Consider the following 19826-nt stretch of genomic DNA (forward strand, 5'->3'; position numbering starts at 1 on the left):
GACCTGTAGAGTGGTATTATGGGGGTCTTCGCGTTGAAACAAGATTATGGTGGAAAACAGGGTTTTGTAGCCAAAAGAGTGGGGAATAGTATGGTGTACGGGAATCCTGAACAAAAGGAATCCGCTTTGAGAAAAAGAGTGTTGCATTTTACTGAAAAAGGCTAAATCCGCTAGGAACGAGACTAGGGGACAGCCTACTACAGAGGAAGAGAAGAGCAACTGACCTCGACGCAGGTCTTGTGGTCGTCCTCGAGCAGGCGGTAGCCCGGCGGACAGTAGCACTGCACCCCGAGGTCGGTGTCGGCGCAGAGGTGCGAGCAGCCGCCGTTGTGGTGCAGGCAGCCCGTGGGGAGGCATGCGTGACCGTCGTGCGTCAGCTGCAGGCCTGCGGGGCAGCGGCACGCGTAGCCGCCCGGCCGGTTCACGCACTCGTGGGAGCAGCGCTGCCTGCCCACGCCGCCCGGCGCGCACTCGTCCACGTCCGTGCACTGCCGCGCCTCGCCGTCCCACCGGTAGCCGTCGCTGCACTCGCAGTGCACCAGCTGGCCCTGCGCGATCCACATGAAAGGGACATGTACCGCGTGATCAAAAAGTCAGTATAAATTTGAAAACTTAAACCACGGAATAATGAAGATAGAGAGGTAAAAATTGACACACATGCTTGGAATGACATGGAGTTTTATTAGAACTGAAAAAAAAACAAAGTTCACAAAATGTCCGACAGATGGCGCTGGACAGCAAAACGTCAGTAACTGCTACCGTCACGGGTGAGAGGTACGCCGATATGTTACAGAATCGCATCATCTCCAGCCTGGCTGATAAACAGCTGCTGGAACGTACGATGTTTATGCAGGATGGCGCTCCACCCCATATTGCCAGACGCGTGAAAGATCTCTTGCGCGCCTCGTTTGGTGATGATCGTGTGCTCAGACATCACTTCCGTCATGCTTGGCCTCCCAGGTCCCCAGACCTCAGTCCGTGCGATTATTGGCTTTGGGATTACCTGAAGTCGCAAGCGTATCGTGATCGACCGACATCTCTAGCTATGCTGAAAGACAACATCCGACGCCAATGCCTCACCATAACTACGGACATGATTTACAGTGCTGTTCACAACATTATTCCTCGACTACAGCCATTGTTGAGGAATGATGGTGGACACATTGAGTATTTCCTGTAAAGAACGTCATCTTTGCTTTGTCTTACTTTGTTATGCTATTTATTGCTATTCAGATCAGATGAAGCGCCATCTGTCGGACATTTTTTGAACTTTTGTATTTTTTTGGTTCTAATAAAACCCCATGTCATTCCAAGCATGTCTATCAATTTGTACCTCTCTATCTACATTATTCTGTGATTTATTCTGTTTTCAAATTTATACTGACTTTTTGATCACCCGGTATATTATCGGCCCTGTTGGTAAGTTTGTTCCCCTGCGGATTTTCGGTTCCACAGTTGGTAACAAATGTTTAACTGATCGTGCATGCTGACCTGAGCCCATTGTTTTGTTGAGAAAGTTTTTTGTGTCGGGAACGTGTAGCTTGTGTGTAAGAGGGAATTTAATTTTTGATGCTGAGGTGAATTAGTGTAGCAGTCAAATTAACAACCTACGTTTGCCAGAGTGTTGAATATTAGTGTTCAAATACTGGAATATATTTCAGTCGTGTGTAGTCGCTGTAGCCAATAGTTCCGCCTATGTTGCTGTGGATTTTCGTCATTTCGTCCCCGTGCATATTCTGTTTTCTTCCCAGAGACGAAATTTCGAACTTATACTAGTTTTATTTGCTATTTTTAAATATTACTTTATTTGTTTGGTATGGGAAGCAGCAAGCGAAGAAAAATGGATTCGAAGTGCTTAGACTGTGATTGCGAAACATGCTCTTCGTCTACGTAGACATACAAATTCATATGTGACACAAAAGAAACGAACTTAAAACAGTGTTCATTCTTGGTCTTCAAGTGATTTTTAATGGTGTAAGTGCCTTGCTATGGTACTAGGTGCCTCAGTCCGGAACCGCGCTGCTGCTACTGTCGCAGTTCGAATCCTGCCTCGGGCATGGTTGTGTGTGATGTCCTTAGGTTAGTTAGGTTTAAGTAGCTCTAAGTCTAGGGGACTGATGACCTCAGATGTTAAGTCTCATAGTGCTTGGAGCCATTTGAACTTTTTTTGGCTTGCTATGTTAGAGTGGGAAAATGCATTTAAATTAATTGTACCTTTGAGAATTTTTATGAGGGACGAAATTACGAACACTTTTTTTTGTATTTCTGTTTCTGCCATGTCAACGTTTATGAAAAATACTTATGTTATAACAATGTAACTTTAACGTGCCTACAAGTGCAGTATAAATTCAGCTATATATATATATATATATATATATATATATATATATATATATATATAAGATTTTAACTGCTTTACATGTACCTTAAGTGTGTTGCATAACTATTGTGTGTTAGTCCATTTCGACCTATTTGTTCGCGTATGCGATCAGTGGCTTTCTTGATTCCTCTAGAAACTGAAAGCGGTGGACCATCTAGAAACTGGGCGAGGATATATAAATGGCCAGGTAACCTGTGGAAAAGATTCCTCCACATAGTTATCCTCCTTTCTGTTACTTAAAAATAAGCAGTATTTATAGCAAAATTAAAATAGTCAATGTTTACCCCCAATTTTATTCGAAAATCGTTGATTTGTAACGTGGAACAAAGGGATACTGCAGCAAAAATAAAGGAAATACAAATTTGCCATACAGCGCTAGAAAATCCAGTTTCACGAAAAAACGTAAAATCAATGAAAATTAAAAACAAAAGCATATCAGACATTTCTTTAATAGCTTCTTGGTACCAGAGGAACTGTAGAGGGTATAAAATGTAGAGGAAGACAGAGACTGGAACACATCCAACAATAATCGAGGACTCAATTAGCTTCTCTCTTCCACTGCTGTCCGGGACGTCTACAGTCACATCACCACTGGTCATCAAGGCTCAGGTCGAAGCGGATTTCATCACTGAAGACTACTCCATCCAGTGAGATTACAGGCTGATGACATGGGTGGAGACGCCCCAGACAGAGGTTGCATACTAACTTGAATGTCGCCATATGGCTCGACAGCTAGGAGCGATGGTCTGGAGTGCCATTTCTTTTCGTAGCAGGACGTCTATGGTTGTCAAACGCGGCTCCCTTACAGCACAGTTGATGCCCTTCATGGCAAGCCATCTTGATTTTAAAATTCAACAAGATAATGGCCGCCCGCACACGACGAGAATTTTTATTGCTTATCTTCGTACTTGCCAAACCCTGTCTTGGCCACCAAACGTCGCCGGATCTATCCCCAGTTGAGAACGTTTGGAGCATTAAGGGCAGAGGCCTTCAACCAGCTCAGGATTTCGACGATCTAACACTCCATTTGCACAGAATTTTGCAGTATATCCCTCAGGACGACATCCAACAGCTATATTATTCAATACCAAGCCCAATAACTGCTTGCACATAGGCCTGAGTTGGACCAACGCATTATTCACTTGCTTGAAGAGTTCATCCATTATTTTCGAAAATGTAATCATGTTTATCATATTTGCCGATTTCCGTTAGAGTCGGGTACACATAGTGTTTATATCTCCGTGTAATAGTCAGGCGGTCAGATGTTTCAATTAAACCGGCAAAAGATTGCAGTTTAGCAAGGTTACGTTGTATGTTAACACTCTCTACCAGTACTTACCTCTGAATCGCCGCACTGCCTCCAGCATCGTTCGTAGCCCTCGTCCAGTTCGTCGCCCGGCACAGCACATTCTTTCTCGTCGATGCACGTGCTTTGATCACTGTCCAAAACCATCCCTTCAGGACAAGCACACTTGTAGCTCCCGTCAAGACTTACGCATAAGTGCGAACACAAAGTCTTGTTTTCGTTGGTTCGACAAATATCAGAATCAATACACGTCCTTGAGTCATGTTTATTAAGGACGTATCCCTCAGGGCAGCTACAAAAGAAGCTGTTTGCCAGATTGGTACAGTTATGAGAACAACTAGCATACGAATGACCTTCGTCATTCAAAGCACATTCGTCAAAATTATCGCAAGATTTTTGATCGTTCAACAGAAAGAATCCTGGAGCACAGTCACACTTGAAACTCCCAGGCAGATTCCTGCAGTCATGTGTACACCCTGAAATATTACGATGGCATTCATCGATGTCTATGCAGGTCTCTTCATCGTCATCCAATTCAAAGCCGTCTGGACACGTACAACGATATCTCCCAGGTTCATTGACGCAGCCGTGTGAACAGTCTACGAACGACGTCCCATTCTCGTCCTTCGCGATACACTCGTCTATGTCTTCGCAAGTTCTACGATCGCTTTTAAGGGTGTACCCTTCCGGACACACGCATAAGTAGCTTCCCTGCAAGTTTTCGCACTCGTGGGAACAGGGATTATTTCCGTTGTTGCATTCGTCTATGTCTTCACATGTGCGTCGATTGCGAGACAGTTTAAGTCCGGCGGGACAATCGCACTTATAGGAGCCAGGCACATTCTTACAGTCGTGGCTGCAGCCATCGTCTGCTCCTATTTTCTCATACGCTGCGCATTCGTCTATATCTTCACAGGTTCCCGTGTCGCGTTGTAGGTGGTACCCGTAAGGACACGAACACATGTAACTCCCAGGTATGTTAACACACGAACTTAAGCAGTTAACTTCGCTGCTCTCTTCATTACATGTACACACTGGAAAATCATAATCGCATTCGTCGATGTCTACGCAAGTTTCTTCGTCGTCATCCAGTTCGAAACCATCTGGACATGTACAACGATACGTCCCCGGTTCGTTGACGCAGCCGTGTGAACAATCTACGAACGACGTCCCATTCTCGTCTTTCGCGATACACTCATCTATATCCTCGCATGTTATAAGATCGCTTTTAAGATTGTACCCTTCTGGACACAAGCATAAGAAACTTCCGGGCAAATTTTTGCACTCGTGGGAGCAGGGATTATTTATGAAGTTGTTGCATTCATCAATGTCTTCGCAAGTGCGTAGATTGCGAGACAGGGTAAATCCGGCTGGACATTCGCACTTATAGGACCCTGGCACATTCTTACAGTCGTGGCTGCAACCATCGTCTGCTCCTATTTTCTTGTACGCCTCGCACTCGTCTATATCTTCGCAGACTCCCGTGTCACGTTGAAGGTGGTACCCCATTGGGCACGAACACTTGTAGCTCCCAGGCAAATTAATACACGAGTGTAAGCAGACAATTTCCCCGCTCTCTTCATTACATTCGTCAATATCCTCGCATGTTTTGTTGTCGTCGCCCACGTAGTACCCTGCTGGACACTTGCACTGGTAGCTCCCAGCAGTATTAGCACAAATATGAGAGCAACCGTGAGCATTGCCATCTGCGCACTCGTCTACGTCTTCGCAACTCCGTTTGTCATCAGCAAGTGCGAATCCTTTAAAACACGTGCACCTGAAGCTGCCGTGCTCGTTAACGCAGCCGTGTTCGCAGACAACTCCTGCCCCACTGCCCTCGAGATCCATGCATTCGTCTATGTCCTTGCAAGACAATAAGTCGCCGCCGAGTATCAGGCCCGGAGGACAAGTGCAGTGGAAGCTGCCAGGATCGTTAACACACGCGTGGGAGCATCTAGAGGCATTTTCATTGCGTTCGAACTCGGAGCACTCGTCTATGTCCTTACAGTTCAACAAATCGCTGTCCAGCACGAAACCAGCCGGACACGTGCATCGGAAACTGCCTTCGGTGTTGACACAGCCGTGAGAACAACCTAGCTCCGTTTCGTTGCTGTCACATTCATCGTCATCTACGCACGTTCTGTGGTCCTTTGACAAGATATATCCTTCTGGACAAATACACACGAAACCTCCTGGAATGTTGGTGCAGTTGTGGGAACAAACGTCTTTCGCCTCGCCCGCACACTCATCTACGTCATCACACCTGCTTTCACCGTCTGAAAGAACGTATCCAGGTGGACACTTGCAGATAATATCCCCGTCGTCCCCCACACACTCTTGCGTACACAGTCTGCCAGAGCCATCGTCCATCTTACTGAAACAGTTTTCCTCCAGTTCACATGTTCTACGATCCCTTTTGAGCAGCTGTCCGTCGGGACATCCACATCTATAGCTACCTTCTTCATTGATACACTCGTGGGAACAGTTGTGCTCACCGAGGCACTCGTCGAGGTCATTACACGTTCTGGAGTCTTCTCCGAGAGCGAACCCTGCAGGGCAATGGCAGCTGAAAGAGCCTTCCGTGTTGACGCAGCGGTGGGAGCAGCGCGTCTCTCCGGGGAAGACATCCTCGTCAGCGGAGCACTCGTCGACGTCCCTGCAGGAGCGCTGGTCGTCGGCCAGCCGGAAGCCGTCGGCGCAGTCGCAGCTGAAGCTGCCGATGGTGTTGAGGCAGTCCTGCGCACAGCGCGCCTCCCCGGACTCGCACTCGTCCACGTCACGGCAGGTGCGCTCGTCCGAGCCGAGCACGAAGCCGGCCGGGCACGAGCACGAGAAGCTGCCCTCGCTGTTGCTGCACTCGTGCGAGCACGACCCGCCGTCTACCTGTAACAACGGCAGTATACTAGCGCTCGGTAAGCGTAACGCTCTTACAACAGTCACGAATAAACATCTTCAGTAAAGCCGTTAATCAGTCTGGGAGGTCTTCGCAACATTTTCGGGTGGGCACGGTTAGAGTAAACTATTCTGTGGCGGTCAAAAAATTATCGCCCTAACTGCAAGTACCATCAAGGATTCTTAGAAATCACCTAAGGATTTGGAAAGTAAAAATTGCATGGGGACTGTAGAACAGTGTTCAGTGTTGCCATGGCGGCGGTACCTAATGTTGAGAAATAATAAAGTAGCTGATAGGCTTCGTGCGTTCGAAACGTGCCTTCTTTTTTCGTTTATGCTATAGTCCCGCAGCGATCGCAGGGTCGGCGTAATTACAACGGATTTGGTTCACAATGGTTCAAATGGCTCTGAGCACTATGGGACTCAACTTCTGAAGTCAGCAGTCCCCTAGAACTTAGAACTACTTAAACCTAACTAACCTAAGGACATCACAAACATCCATGACCGAGGCAGGATTCGAACCTGCGACCGTAGCGATCGCGCGGTTCCAGACTGCAGCGCCTAGAACCGCTCGGCTTTTTAACGGATTTGGCAATGTTAGGTTTTACGGATGGCCGGATGCCCTTCCTGCCACCACCCCGTACCCCCCAGGACGGAAGCAGTGAACCGCAACTGTCTGTGTGTAGTGTAAATCGTGAGAGAGTGCGGACATGGGTCAAATGCCTGCGACGCGTGTAACTGATGCGCAACGTGAGGACCAGGCCTGTATTCACCTAGCGGGATGTGGAAAACCGCCTAAAAACCACATCCAGACTGGCCGGCACACCGCCCTCGTCGTTAATCCGCCAGGCGGATTCGATCAGAGGCCGGAAGCAGCGCGTTACCCCTCTCGGCTACCCTGGCGGGCGAACGTCATCCTTGGGTATAAGGATTAATTCATTCAATGCTTACACAAATTTTATTTATTGGCTATACTAATTTCGACTTCTCCGTCACTATCAACAGCGCACAACGTTTCTTGGCGCACGGCCGTGTCAGAGTATGATAGGAGTGAAAAAATCCTCAACGCTCCTACTACATACCCAATCGTAATGATTTTAAAATATTGGAAATATGTCATTATTTTACATACTGACGAAAGCTGCACAGTTGAGATTATATGTGATATGCAAATGATTAGCTTTTCAGAGCATTCACACAAGGTTGGCACCGGTGGCGACACCTACAACGTGCTGACACGATGAAAGTTTCCAACGGATTTCTCATACACAAACAGCAGTCGACCGGCGTTGCCTGGTGAAACGTTTGTGTGATGCCTCGTCTAAGGAGGAGAAATGCTTACCATCACGTTTCTGACTTTGATAAAGGTCGAATTGTAGGCTATCGCGATTGCGGTTTATCGTATCGCGACATTGCTGCTCGCGTTGGTCGAGATCCAATGACTGTTAGCAGAATATGGAATCGGTGGGTTCTGAAGGTTAATACGGAACTCCGTGGTGGATCCAAACGGCCTCGTATCACTAGCAGTCGAGATGACGGGCATCTTATCCACAAGGCTGTAACGGATCGCGCAGCCACGTCCCGATCCCTCAGTCAACAGATGGGAACGTTTGAAAGACAACAACCATCTGCACGAACAGTTCGCCGACGTTTGCAGCAGCATGGACTATCAGCTCGGAGACCATGGCTGCGGTTACCCCTGACGCTGCATCACAGACAGGAACGCCTGCGACGGTGTACTCAACGACGAACCTGGATCCACAAATGGCAAAACGTCATTTTTCGGATGAATCCAGGTTCTGTTTACAGCATCATGATGGTCGCATCCGTGTTTGGCGACATCGCGGTGAACGCACATTGGAATCGTTTATTCGTCATCGCCAACTGGCGTATCACCCGGCGAGATGGTATGGGGTGCGATTGGTTACACGTCTAGGCCACCTCTTGTTCGCATTGACGGCACTTTGAACAGTGACATACGATATGGGTGTTTCAGCAGGATACCTGATGCCTCAGAACTGCTTGTGTTGTTGACCTGTAAATGTAAGCATTTGATGTAATCCATATGGACTGTTCCTACAATAAATCTTGAGTGAATTGGAAATCCCTGAGAGGGTGCATTACTTACTTCCTAGCAGTGTACACAGGGTGGACCATTGAACGTGACCGGGCCAAATATCTCACGAAATAAGCGTCTAACGGGCCAACCATAGCGCTATCTGGTTTCCCCCTTCAAGCTAGACGAGTTTCGTTCTTTGTAGTTTTTTCGTTTCATGCTTATTTCGTGATGTATTTGCCCCAGTCACTATCAATGGACCACCCTGTATTGCCTACATTGTCAGTCTGGGGGCGATATGCAATGTACGATAAGTGAAGAAGTCAAGACTGCTCATAATGCAACTTATTGGATGACCGGTTTTGACAGATGTGTGCTTTAAAATTTTACAACACATTGTCCATGAGGGATGCAAGTCGCTTCCTGTAGCATATGCACTTCCCACTGCCATGAAGACAATTACTCATCGGTATGTCCAATGTAAAGGTATTATGTGCAAACATACAAAACTGTATTGCGCCGACTACAAATTTTCACTTTCACCACCAGCTGACAACTGACAGAGAAATGGTGGAAACAAACGTCCACCAGGTGCCTCCTGAATTTTTGGTATTGGTATCTCAATATGATGTGAAACGTTGTGGAATGGAACCAAATGTCCCCTTGATATGCTTCAGTGAACTGTCCCTCCATGTAGTTCAAATGCAAGTTGATAAAGCTGCTGTTCCAGGAGAACAGTGACAATGATGCTAACAACCAACAGTACAAGACTAATTTCATGAATGGAATGTCTGGAAAACATGTTGGACTGGAAAGTAACAATACTGTCTGCTCTTTGAAGTACACTTCATGTTCTTAGTCCACATAAAACTGTGTTTTCTCCATCTGAAATATGGCATATGGAGTAATCGGGGAAGGTTTTTTTTGCCGTTTGTTACGGCTAAGCAGAGAAAATGGTAGTCGTTTCATGAAAACGTGTCGCGTGGTAACTGGCGTTCATTACAACCCTCTTCTATCCAATTCTGTCAACCATTACTGTCATCGCTATGTGACCTGCAGAAAAAGAAAGATTACAAAATGAAAAATTCACTCTCCACCTAGTGATCGTTTTGCCCCATCTAAAGTACCTCACATGTTGAAACTGCGACCTTTGACGTTGGACTTAGATTTGGGTCGTTTGATAGCACTCTCAACCACTTATAGCTGGTACACAGTTCTAAAGATAACAGTTCATTTGGTTGCAATGGGGTAGATATCTATGGTCGTTTACGTGTTTCGATGTTTTACTTCAGGATAATTCATACTTTTGAGTCATAGTTGTCGGTTTCGATCTTCTGTTTCTTGTGTAGCTTGAAATCAGTCCTTTTGAGAAAGGATCTATTCAAGGGATCAGTGTTTCTGTTTGTTACTATAATGGAAACCAAATCGTATCAAAGTGACAAAATCACGAGAAGTCTTGAACTCAGAAAACTGGAGGCTCCAGTTACCTTCTACATTTTGATCGCTTTATCAGTATTACTTTTATCTAATACGAATAATGGATACTAACAATGCAAATACAACCAACATAAAGAGCGCAGAGATAAATTTACTTGTGAGAGTGGTAGGTTGGGAGGGTGAAAGGTTTTTTAGACAAGTACTTAAAGACATTAATCTGAATTATGAAGTAATGAAACATGGGAAACAATATAGAGGGAACATAAAATATGAATCAGTTTATAATTTCCAACCAATGCTGTAGAGTCGCAATAAAGTCCTGAGATGTTCAATTGACTTTTTTATGTTCTAATAAAAGGTCAGTTGAACATCTCATGATTTTATTGCGATCGTCCAGCATTGGTTGCCAATTATTAACATAAGAATGATCGCTGGCCTCAGACGGGATTTTATGTTCTGTATATCATGAATCAGTTTTTCAAGAATACCGCACACTGAGATGACGAAAGTCAGGGGGTAGTAATATACACGTATACAGATGGTACTAGGATCCCGTACGAAAGGTATAAGAGGGCAGTGCGTTGGCGGAGCTGTCATTTGTATTCAGACGACTCGTGTGAAACATACCCGACGTGATCGTGGCAGCACGACAGGGGTTAACAGACTCTGAACACGGAATATTAGTTGGAGCTAGTCGCATGGAACATTACATTTCGGAAATCGTTAGGGTATTCAGTGTTCCTAGATCTAGAATTTCAAGACTATGCCGAGAATACCAAATTTCAGCCATTTACTCTAACGACGGGCAACGTAGTGGCCGATAGTCTTCGCATAACTACCGAGAAGAGCGGCGTTTTCGTAGATTTGTCAGTGCTAACAGACAAGAAACAATGAGTAAAATAACAGCAGTATTGAATATGGGACGTACGAGGAACATATCCGTTAGAACAGTGCCTCGAAATTTGGCGGTAATGGGCTATTTCATAGCATTTCTTCGGCTTCGAATCTCAGGGACTGGAGCAGAACTGTCTTCAGTGATGAGTCTCAGTTCGAAATGGGCCTCGATGACAAGCGAAGTCACCCATGGCACCCCTACTGCACAACGGCACGTCAACGATATTCTAATATCAGATTTGTTGATACTCATGGCAGGCCATCCTGGGATTACATTTCAGAAAGATAATGCCCTCCCGCACACGGCGAGAGTGTCTGCTGCCTGTCTTCGTGCTTGCCAAACCCTGCCTTGGCCAGAAAGGTCGTTGGATATCTCACCAACTGAGAGCATTCGGAACATTGTGGGCAATACCTTCAACAAACTCGAGATTTTGACGATCTAACGCGCCAACTGGACAGAATTTGGCACAATGTTTCTCAGGAGGACATCCAACAACTCTGTCAATCAATGCCAAGCCGAATAACAGCTTGAGTAGGGACCAGATGTGGAACAACGCATCATTGTCTTGCTCAGTTCGCGAAGCACTTTCTCTCGAATATATCATCGAATTTTCTGAATATGGAGTCTTTTGTTTGTCTACACATGTATGTCCCCTCTACCGATTTACGCCCCATTTGGACATTTTCGTACTTGGAATATTTTTTTACTGTATATACCGTCTCACGTGATTTGTCTCTGACAGCATAATCGAACAGTGGTGGATCTCGTCACCCATTTATCCGTGAAACTTTATATTTATTTACGTTGGGATTCACAGCCAGACCCTGCAGAAATCGTAGATCTTCTGCCGGTTTTCCAGTTGCTTCGTCACCCGTTGTTATCCACAGGATCATTAATATCAATAGAGGACTTCAACGGCCATTTAGAATTCTTTAAATTACCTTTCCATCTGTCCATTGTCCGCCCCCGGTAGCTGAGTGGTCAGCGCAACACAATGTCAATCCTACGGGCGCGGATTCGATTGCCGGCTGGGTCGGAGATTTTCTCCGCTCAGGGACAGGGTGTTGTGTTTTCCTAATCATCATCATTTCATCGCCATCGACGCACAGGTCGCCGCAGTGGCGTCAAACCCCAAGACTTGCACCCGGCGAACGGTCTACCCGACGGGAGGCCCTAGTCACACGACATTTACATCTGTCGATTATGTACCGTTTAGAAGGACGTGTTGAGTTCTATTTGCAACAAACCGATACCTGGAAAGCCCGTATTTTGTTCACTAAATAAAAGTGCGGATGCATTCCGGAAATCAAAGGCCCCGTAATCAACCTGAGTGCTTCCTAGCTGCTCAGTGCGTATAAGAGTGGCCAGCAGGCGGCTCCAGCGCTGGTGGGGCGTACCTCGGCGCTGTCGGCGGCGCACTCGTCGACGTCGACGCAGCGCTGCTGGTCGTCGGCGGCGACGTCGCTGTCCTGCGGCTGCGCAGTGGCGCCCTCGGCGGGCTGGTAGCCGGTCGGGCAGGCGCAGCGGAAGCCGCCGGGGAAGTTGTGGCAGCCGTGCAGGCAGCCCGCGTCGCCGCCCTCCGCGCACTCGTCGATGTCTGCGCAGGAAAACGGCTGCTGCTTGCGAGACGGACACAGCTGAGGTGACAGGAGTCATAGGACAGCGATGTGCACGTACAAAGCTGGCGATAGTATCGTGTACACAAGGAATGAAAGGGCAGTACTTTGTCGGAGCTGTCGGGTAATACATGGGAAAAAGTTTAAGACCTGATTGTGGCACACGACTGCATTTAACAGGCTATGAACACTAAATGACGCATGGGACATTCCACTTCGCAGATCTATAGGAAATCAACATCCCGAGATCTACAGTGTCAATAGTGTGCCGAGAATACCACGTATCAGGCAGTACGACTCACCGCGGACAGCGCAGTGGTCGACGGCCTTCACTTAACGACCGAGGTCAGTGGTGGTTGCGTCGAGTTGACAGTGCTAAGAGAGAAGCTCAAAACGGTTCAAATGGCTCTGAGCACTATGGGACTTAACTTTTGAGGTCATCAGTCCCCTAGAACTTAGACATACTTAAACCTAACTAACCGAAGGACATCACACACATCCATGCCCGAGGCAGGATTAGAACCTGCGAACGTAGCGGTCGCGCTGTTCCAGACTTTAGCCCCTAGAACCGCTCGGCCACCCAGGCCAGCTTAAGGGAGAAGCAACACGGCTTGAAATAACCGCAGAAATCAATGCGGAGCGTACGATGAAAGCATCCATTGCTATAGGCCTATATCTCTGACATCGATCTGTTGTATACTTTTAGAAAATGTTTTTTGCTCGCGTATCATGTCATTTCTGGAAACCCAGAATCTACGCTGTAGGAATCAACATGAATTCCGGAAACAGCGATCGTGTGAGACACAACTCGCTTTATTTGTTCATGAGACCCAAAAAATATTAGATACAGACTCCCAGGTAGATGCCATTTTCCTTGACTTCCGGAAGGCGTTCGATACAGTTCCGCACCGTCGCCTGATAAAAAAAAGTAAGAACCTACGGAATATCAGACTAGCTGTGTGGCTGGATTGAAGAGTTTTTAGCAAACAGAACACAGCATGTTGTTCTGAATGGAGAAACGTCTACAGACGTTAAAGTAACCTCTGGCGTGCCACAGGGGAGTGTTATGGGACCATTTCTTTTCACAATATGTATAAATGACCTAGTAGATAGTGTCGGAAGTTCCACGCGGCTTTTCGCGGATGATGAGGTAGTATACAGAGAAGTTGCAACATTAGAAAATTGCAGCGAAATGCAGGCAGGTATGCAGCGGATAAGCACTTGCTGCAGGGAGTGGCAACTGACCCTTAACGTAGACAAATGTAATGTATTGCAAATACGTAGAAAGAAGGATCCTTTATTGTATGATTATATGATAGCGGAACAAAAACTGGTAGCAGTTATTTCTGTAAAATATCTGGGAGTATGCTTATGGAACGATTTTAAGTGGAATGTTCATATAAAATTAATTGTTGGTAAGGCGGATACCAAGTTGAGATTCATTGGGAGAGTGCTTAGAAAATGTAGTCCATCAACAAAGGAGGTGGCTTACAAAACACTCGTTCGACCTATACTTGAGCTCATCAGTGTGACATCCATACCAGGTCGTGTTGACAGAGGAGATAGAGAAGATCCAAAGAAGAGCGGCGCGTTTCGTCACAGGGTTATCTAGTAAGGGTGACAGCATTACGGAGATGTTTAGCAAACTCAAGTGGCAGAATCTGCAAGAGAGGTGCTCTGCATCGCGGTGTAGCTTGCTGTCCAGGTTTCGAGAGGGTGCATTTCTGGATGAGGTATCGAATATATTGCTTCCCTCTACTTATACCTCCCGACGAGATCACGAGTGTACAATTAGAGAGATTCGAGCGCGCACGGAGGCTTTCCGGCAGTCGTTCTTCCCGCGAACCATACGCGACACCGTTGGGTGGCTTGCGGAGCATAATTGTAGATGTAAATGTAGATATATAGTGTAATGAGCTATGGCAGCAGACGACCGACGCGACTACCTTTGCTAATTGCACGATATTGCCTGCAGCGCCTCTCCTGTGATCGTGACCGTATCGATTGGACCGTAGACGACTGGAAAACCGTGGCCTGGTCACACGAGTCCCAATTTCAGTTGGCCAACACCTGATGGTAGTATTCGAGAGTGGCGCAGTCTCCACGAAGTCATGCAACCAAGTTTCAATAAGGCACTGTGCAAGCCGGTGGTGGCTCCATAATGGTCCAGCGCCCTGTGGTCCAGCTGAACCGACAATTGCTGGAAATGGCTATACTCGCCCGCTTAGAGACCATTTGCAGCCATTCATGGACTTCATGTCCACAAACAACGACGTGGCATTTCACCGGGCCACAACTGTTCGCGATTAGTTTGAAGAACGTTCTGGACAATTCGAGCGAATAATTTGGCCACTCGGATCGTCCGACATGAATCCCATCAAGCATTTATATATTTATATAATCGAGAGGACAGTTTGTGCACAAAATCCTGCACCGGCAATTCTTTCTCAGCTATGGACGGCTATACAGGCAGCATGGCTCGGTATTTCTGCAGGGAACTTCCACGACTTGTTGAGGTCATACCACGTCGAGTTGCTTTACGACGGCGGACAAAAGGAGATCCGACGCGTTATTAGGAGGCATCTTACGACTTCTGTCATCTCAGTGCATGTCATGACTGGTCACTGTCATACGTTGTAGTCAGTAGTTGCAAAAGGGAACGTCAGGAATTACCATCCAGTTTAGGTGAGACTCACAAGACCGGCTGATGTCGGACAAATCCCGGCCGATGAGAATCCACATATGTATTTCCGAGAGCCTAGCGACGTACATGATTCCATTTTTCTCCATAATATTTAGCCAAGTGACATCGAAGTCTAAAACTACAGCTACATTTATACTCTACGAACCACTGTGGAGCGCATGGCAGAGGGTACATTCCATCGTATCAGTTATTCGGGTTTCTTTCCAGTTCCAATGGGGCACGGGAAGAACGCTTGTTTAAGTGTCTCAGAGCACACTGTCATTAATCTGATCTTGTCCTCACGATACATTCTGGAGTGATGTATAGGAGGTTGTAATATCTTCCTAGAGTCATCATGTAGAGCCAGTTGTCGAAATTCGGTAAGCAAGCTTCCTTGGGATAGTTTACGTCATCTACAAAAGTTTGTGAGATTAGTTCTAGATATCATCTCTGTGACACTGTCCTGGGGAACAGACAATCCCCTGACCAGTTGTGCTGCCTTCTCTGTATATGTTCTATATCCCTTGCGGGTACTACTTGGTTCGGGTCGCCCACACTTGAGCAGTGATCTAGGACGGGACGCTCGAGTGATTTGTAAGCAATCTCCTGTGTAGACTCATCGCATTTCCCTAGTTTTTTAACACTAAATATAATCCTGGTGTCTGCTTTACCCTCGACTAAGCCTATAAGGTCATTGCACTTCATGTTCCAATTAAGTGTTACATCCATGTTTTGTATGAATTTATAGAGTCCAATTGTGAATCACTATTATCATATTCATACGATACTACGTTATATGTGTTTCCTGAAGTGCTCACTTTCATATTTCTGAAAATTTAAAGCAAGCTGGCAGTTACTTCAGCGCTCCGAAATCTTACCTTTGTCTGACTGAATATTTGTAAAGCTCCATTCCAACCTGTACTTTATAGTAGATAACAGCATCATTTGCGAAAAGTCTTGGGTTGCTATTAATGTTCTCCGCAAGATCATTAATACACAACATGAACAGCATGGGACCCAACACAATTCCCTAGGGTATACCCGAAATTCCTCCTACATCTCTCAGTGACCCCCGAGCCAAGATAACATGCTGCATCCTCCCTACCAAAACAGTCTCCATCCAGTGACAAATTTTGTCTCGTACCCCGTATGATCGTACTTTTGATGACAAGCGTGGATGTTGTACTAATTCAAATGTTTTCCGCAAATCGAGTCACTGCATCTGCCTGACGGCCTTGATCTATGGCTTTCGGGATATCATGTGAGAAAAGTGCAAGTTGGTCTTCACACCATATATGTTTTCGATATCCATGCTGGTTGGCACGGAGGAGGCCGTTCCGTTCGAGATATGTTACTGTGCTTGTCAAGTGAGGCCAACGATGGCCTTAGAGGTGCGATCTGTCAGGTCTCCACTCACCAAGACTACTAGTACCGACATCGAAATATTTTTCAGAGTAACTGAATCTGCACTATCTCTGAACACCAGGAAATACAAAGCATATCAAATACAACACAATGTCGACACAAATAACGCTCATACACCACATGTACGAAAACTTCTACAACATTTTAGCTTATATGAGACATTATATTGACTGGGAGACATGAGGAATGTGAAATGGCACACTCTTTTCCGCTAAAATAATCTATGATCAAGGAATATACATGCACAGTTTCCAAACTGACACAGAATATGTAACTACAAGCAGAATGATATAAACTCTACGTTAATCCACCAGTATTTGTTTGGCATGGGAGAGGAGAGCGCTGTCGTAAACTTCCTGATCGCCAAGGAAATAAGGAAGTCTAACGTTCGGTCAATATTGCTGTCTTTAGAACCAGCCTGATGACCAGTCTTTGCGTCAAGTGTCCTGTATTAAATGCCAAATCTCCACGCAGTGTGTGGTGAAGTGAGGACGTGTAACAAACACTGTTGCAGTGTACTCCTCTGTGGTATTCGAGAGCAATAGGCTACGTTCCAGCTCGGGGTTTTACTTCCTTCCACACACACACACACACACACACACACACACACACACACACGCTTTACAGTACTTCCACTTACCAGAGACACTGGCGACCAACTCTCACAAATTACACGATAGAAGAAATCTCTTTCCAATTAAGCGGCGGAAATAAGCCTTCGGAGTCTCCCAGACACGAATACCGAACCATTCTTTCTGACATTCCTGGTGACGTATTTCGCTTTGGTAGGGACAATTATCATTTGGTCATTATAGAGGGTGATCAAAAAGTCAGTATAAATTTGAAAACTGAATAAATCACGGAATAATGTAGATAGAGAGGTACAAATTGACACACATGCTTTGAATGACATGGGGTTTTATTAGAACCAAAAAAATACAAAAGTTCAAAAAATTTCCGACAGATGGCGGTTCATCAGATCAGAATAGCAATAATTAGCATAACAAAGCAAAGATGATGTTCTTTACAGGAAATGCTCAATATGTCCACCATCATTCCTCAACAATAGCTGTAGTCGAAGAATAATGTTGTGAACACCACTGTAAAGCATGTCCGGAGTTATGGTGAGGCATTGGCGTCGGATGTTGGCTTTCAGCATAGAGATGTCGGTCGATCACGATACACTTGCTACTTCATGTAATCCCAAAGCCAATAACCGCACGGACTGAGGTCTGGGGACCTGGGAGGCCAAGCATGACGAAAGTGGCGGCTGAGCACACGATCATCACCAAACGACACGCGCAAGAGATCTTTCACGCGTCTAGCAATGTGGGGTGGAGCACCATCCTACATAAACATCGTACGTTCCAGCAGGTGTTTATCAGCCAGGCTGGGGATGATGCAATTCTGTAACATATCGGCGTACCTCCCACTCGTCACGGTAGCAGTTACCTGCTGTCCAGTGCCATCTGTTGGACATATTGTGAACTTTGTTTTTTTTTTTTTTCATTCTAATAAAACCCCATGTCATTCCAAGCATGAGTGCCAATTTTTACCTCTCTATCTACATTATTGCGTGGTTATTAAGTTTTCAAATTCTTACTGACTTTTTGATCACCCGGTACTTCATGTCACTACATTCTGAGTGCACGATATGTACAGTCAGAATGGTAAGTTATTTATACGTGTTTTGGCTAGATTACAGCATCGACAAAATAGATAATTTGTCATTTTTTTATGTTTTCCGTCGTTCCTCAGTCTTTTGTATGATCTTTAAGATGTGGTACGTCTATGCAAGGAAATGAAAGGCTGTATGGTTTATGCCACTCACAGTTGGCCCCTTTTTGTTTTGACGCATATTCAGTGTCCCACAACGGATATTTCTTTTTTGTATATAATAAATGCATTATACGATTAAAGATGCGCCAGTGTTTTAAAATTCATGTTATTCGCCTGTTGATAGGCGAAGAACAACCTTTGTTTCGAAAGGTTAAATTGCAATTTGCTTCTGTTTACAATTTTCTGACCATATATGTATCCTGGACTTGTACTTAGTTGGTCTGTGTAAACGAAGATGTCCGATTCTGACCGTTTTTCGAAGTCATTCCAATTGAACACTTCACATTCACTGTTCATTGTGTGCTGATTGTGTGTCTTTACCATACATAGTGTTGCCAACTGTCGTTGTGTGGTTTTCGTTCTTTTGTTTGTGTGTGGTGTTTGTATGTATTTGCCACCCGTTCATCTGTTATATTTAAGCATGTGCTATTTTGTGTTTGTGTGCGTGTGTGTGCCTGTGTGTGTATGTGGGGAGGGGGGGGGGGTGGAGGTGGGGGGGGGGGGGTTTAGAAATGTGTTGGTGGCTGGGTGTCTGGGTGGATAGGTTGGTGTTTATCTTATGTCAGTGGCGCAGATTTAATTATTATTTGGTCTGGCTATGTTAAAATCACTTTTCTTTATTGTTTTAGTTGGTAACATGATCGGTCAGTTGATACTTATATTCATTTGGTCATTTTCACTTTCTTGCTCATTTAAAGGACTCTTTCTATGGGTAAGCTTTCGTACAGTGTTAGAAGTTTTTGCTGTAGTTGTTCGTTGTAATAATTTTCATATGCTGTTTCACGTTAGATATTAGTGTTTTGCAGAACAGGGTTGCTGCATTCATCGTTTTTGACTATACGCTGTACTGTTTCTTATCCTTTCTTCATTCATTTTTATTCACCCATCATATAACGTGTTGCAGAACAGCTACTTTGAGTTGTTGTGAATGGCTCGATGTGACGTGTATCACTGTCTTTTGCTGTTGTTTTTCTGTAAATGTCACATTTATACACTATTAACCAATGAAATTGCTACACCACTAAGATGACGTGCTACAGACGCGAAATTTAACCGACAGGAAGAAGATGCTGTGATATGCAAATGATTAGCTTTTCAGAGCATTCACACAAGGTTGGCGCTGGTGGCGACACCTGCAACGTGCTGACATGAGGAAAGGTTCCAACCGATTTCTCATACACAAACAGCAGTTGACCGGCGTTGCCTGGTGAAACGTTATGATGCCTTGTGTAAGAAGGAGAAAGGCGTACCATCACGTTTCCGACTTTGATGAAGGTCGATTTGTAGCCTATCGCGA

General features: G+C 45.5%; 1 protein-coding gene across 1 annotated transcript in view; it reads right to left on the minus strand.

The window, feature by feature from the left end:
- The window catches only part of LOC126439053 (fibrillin-2-like), a 194513-nt gene that overhangs the window by 120605 nt on the left and 54082 nt on the right, over nucleotides 1–19826 (minus strand). Inside the window, exons 5-8 of the mRNA XM_050090553.1 lie at nucleotides 12364–12563; nucleotides 3720–6569; nucleotides 490–548; nucleotides 225–447 (exon numbers count right to left, since the gene is read on the minus strand). Of these exons, the coding sequence (XP_049946510.1) occupies nucleotides 225–447; nucleotides 490–548; nucleotides 3720–6569; nucleotides 12364–12563 (3332 nt within the window). The remainder of the gene's footprint in view (nucleotides 1–224; nucleotides 448–489; nucleotides 549–3719; nucleotides 6570–12363; nucleotides 12564–19826) is intronic.

Source organism: Schistocerca serialis, chromosome 1, assembly GCF_023864345.2.
Source record: "Schistocerca serialis cubense isolate TAMUIC-IGC-003099 chromosome 1, iqSchSeri2.2, whole genome shotgun sequence".
NCBI lineage: Eukaryota > Metazoa > Arthropoda > Insecta > Orthoptera > Acrididae > Schistocerca > Schistocerca serialis.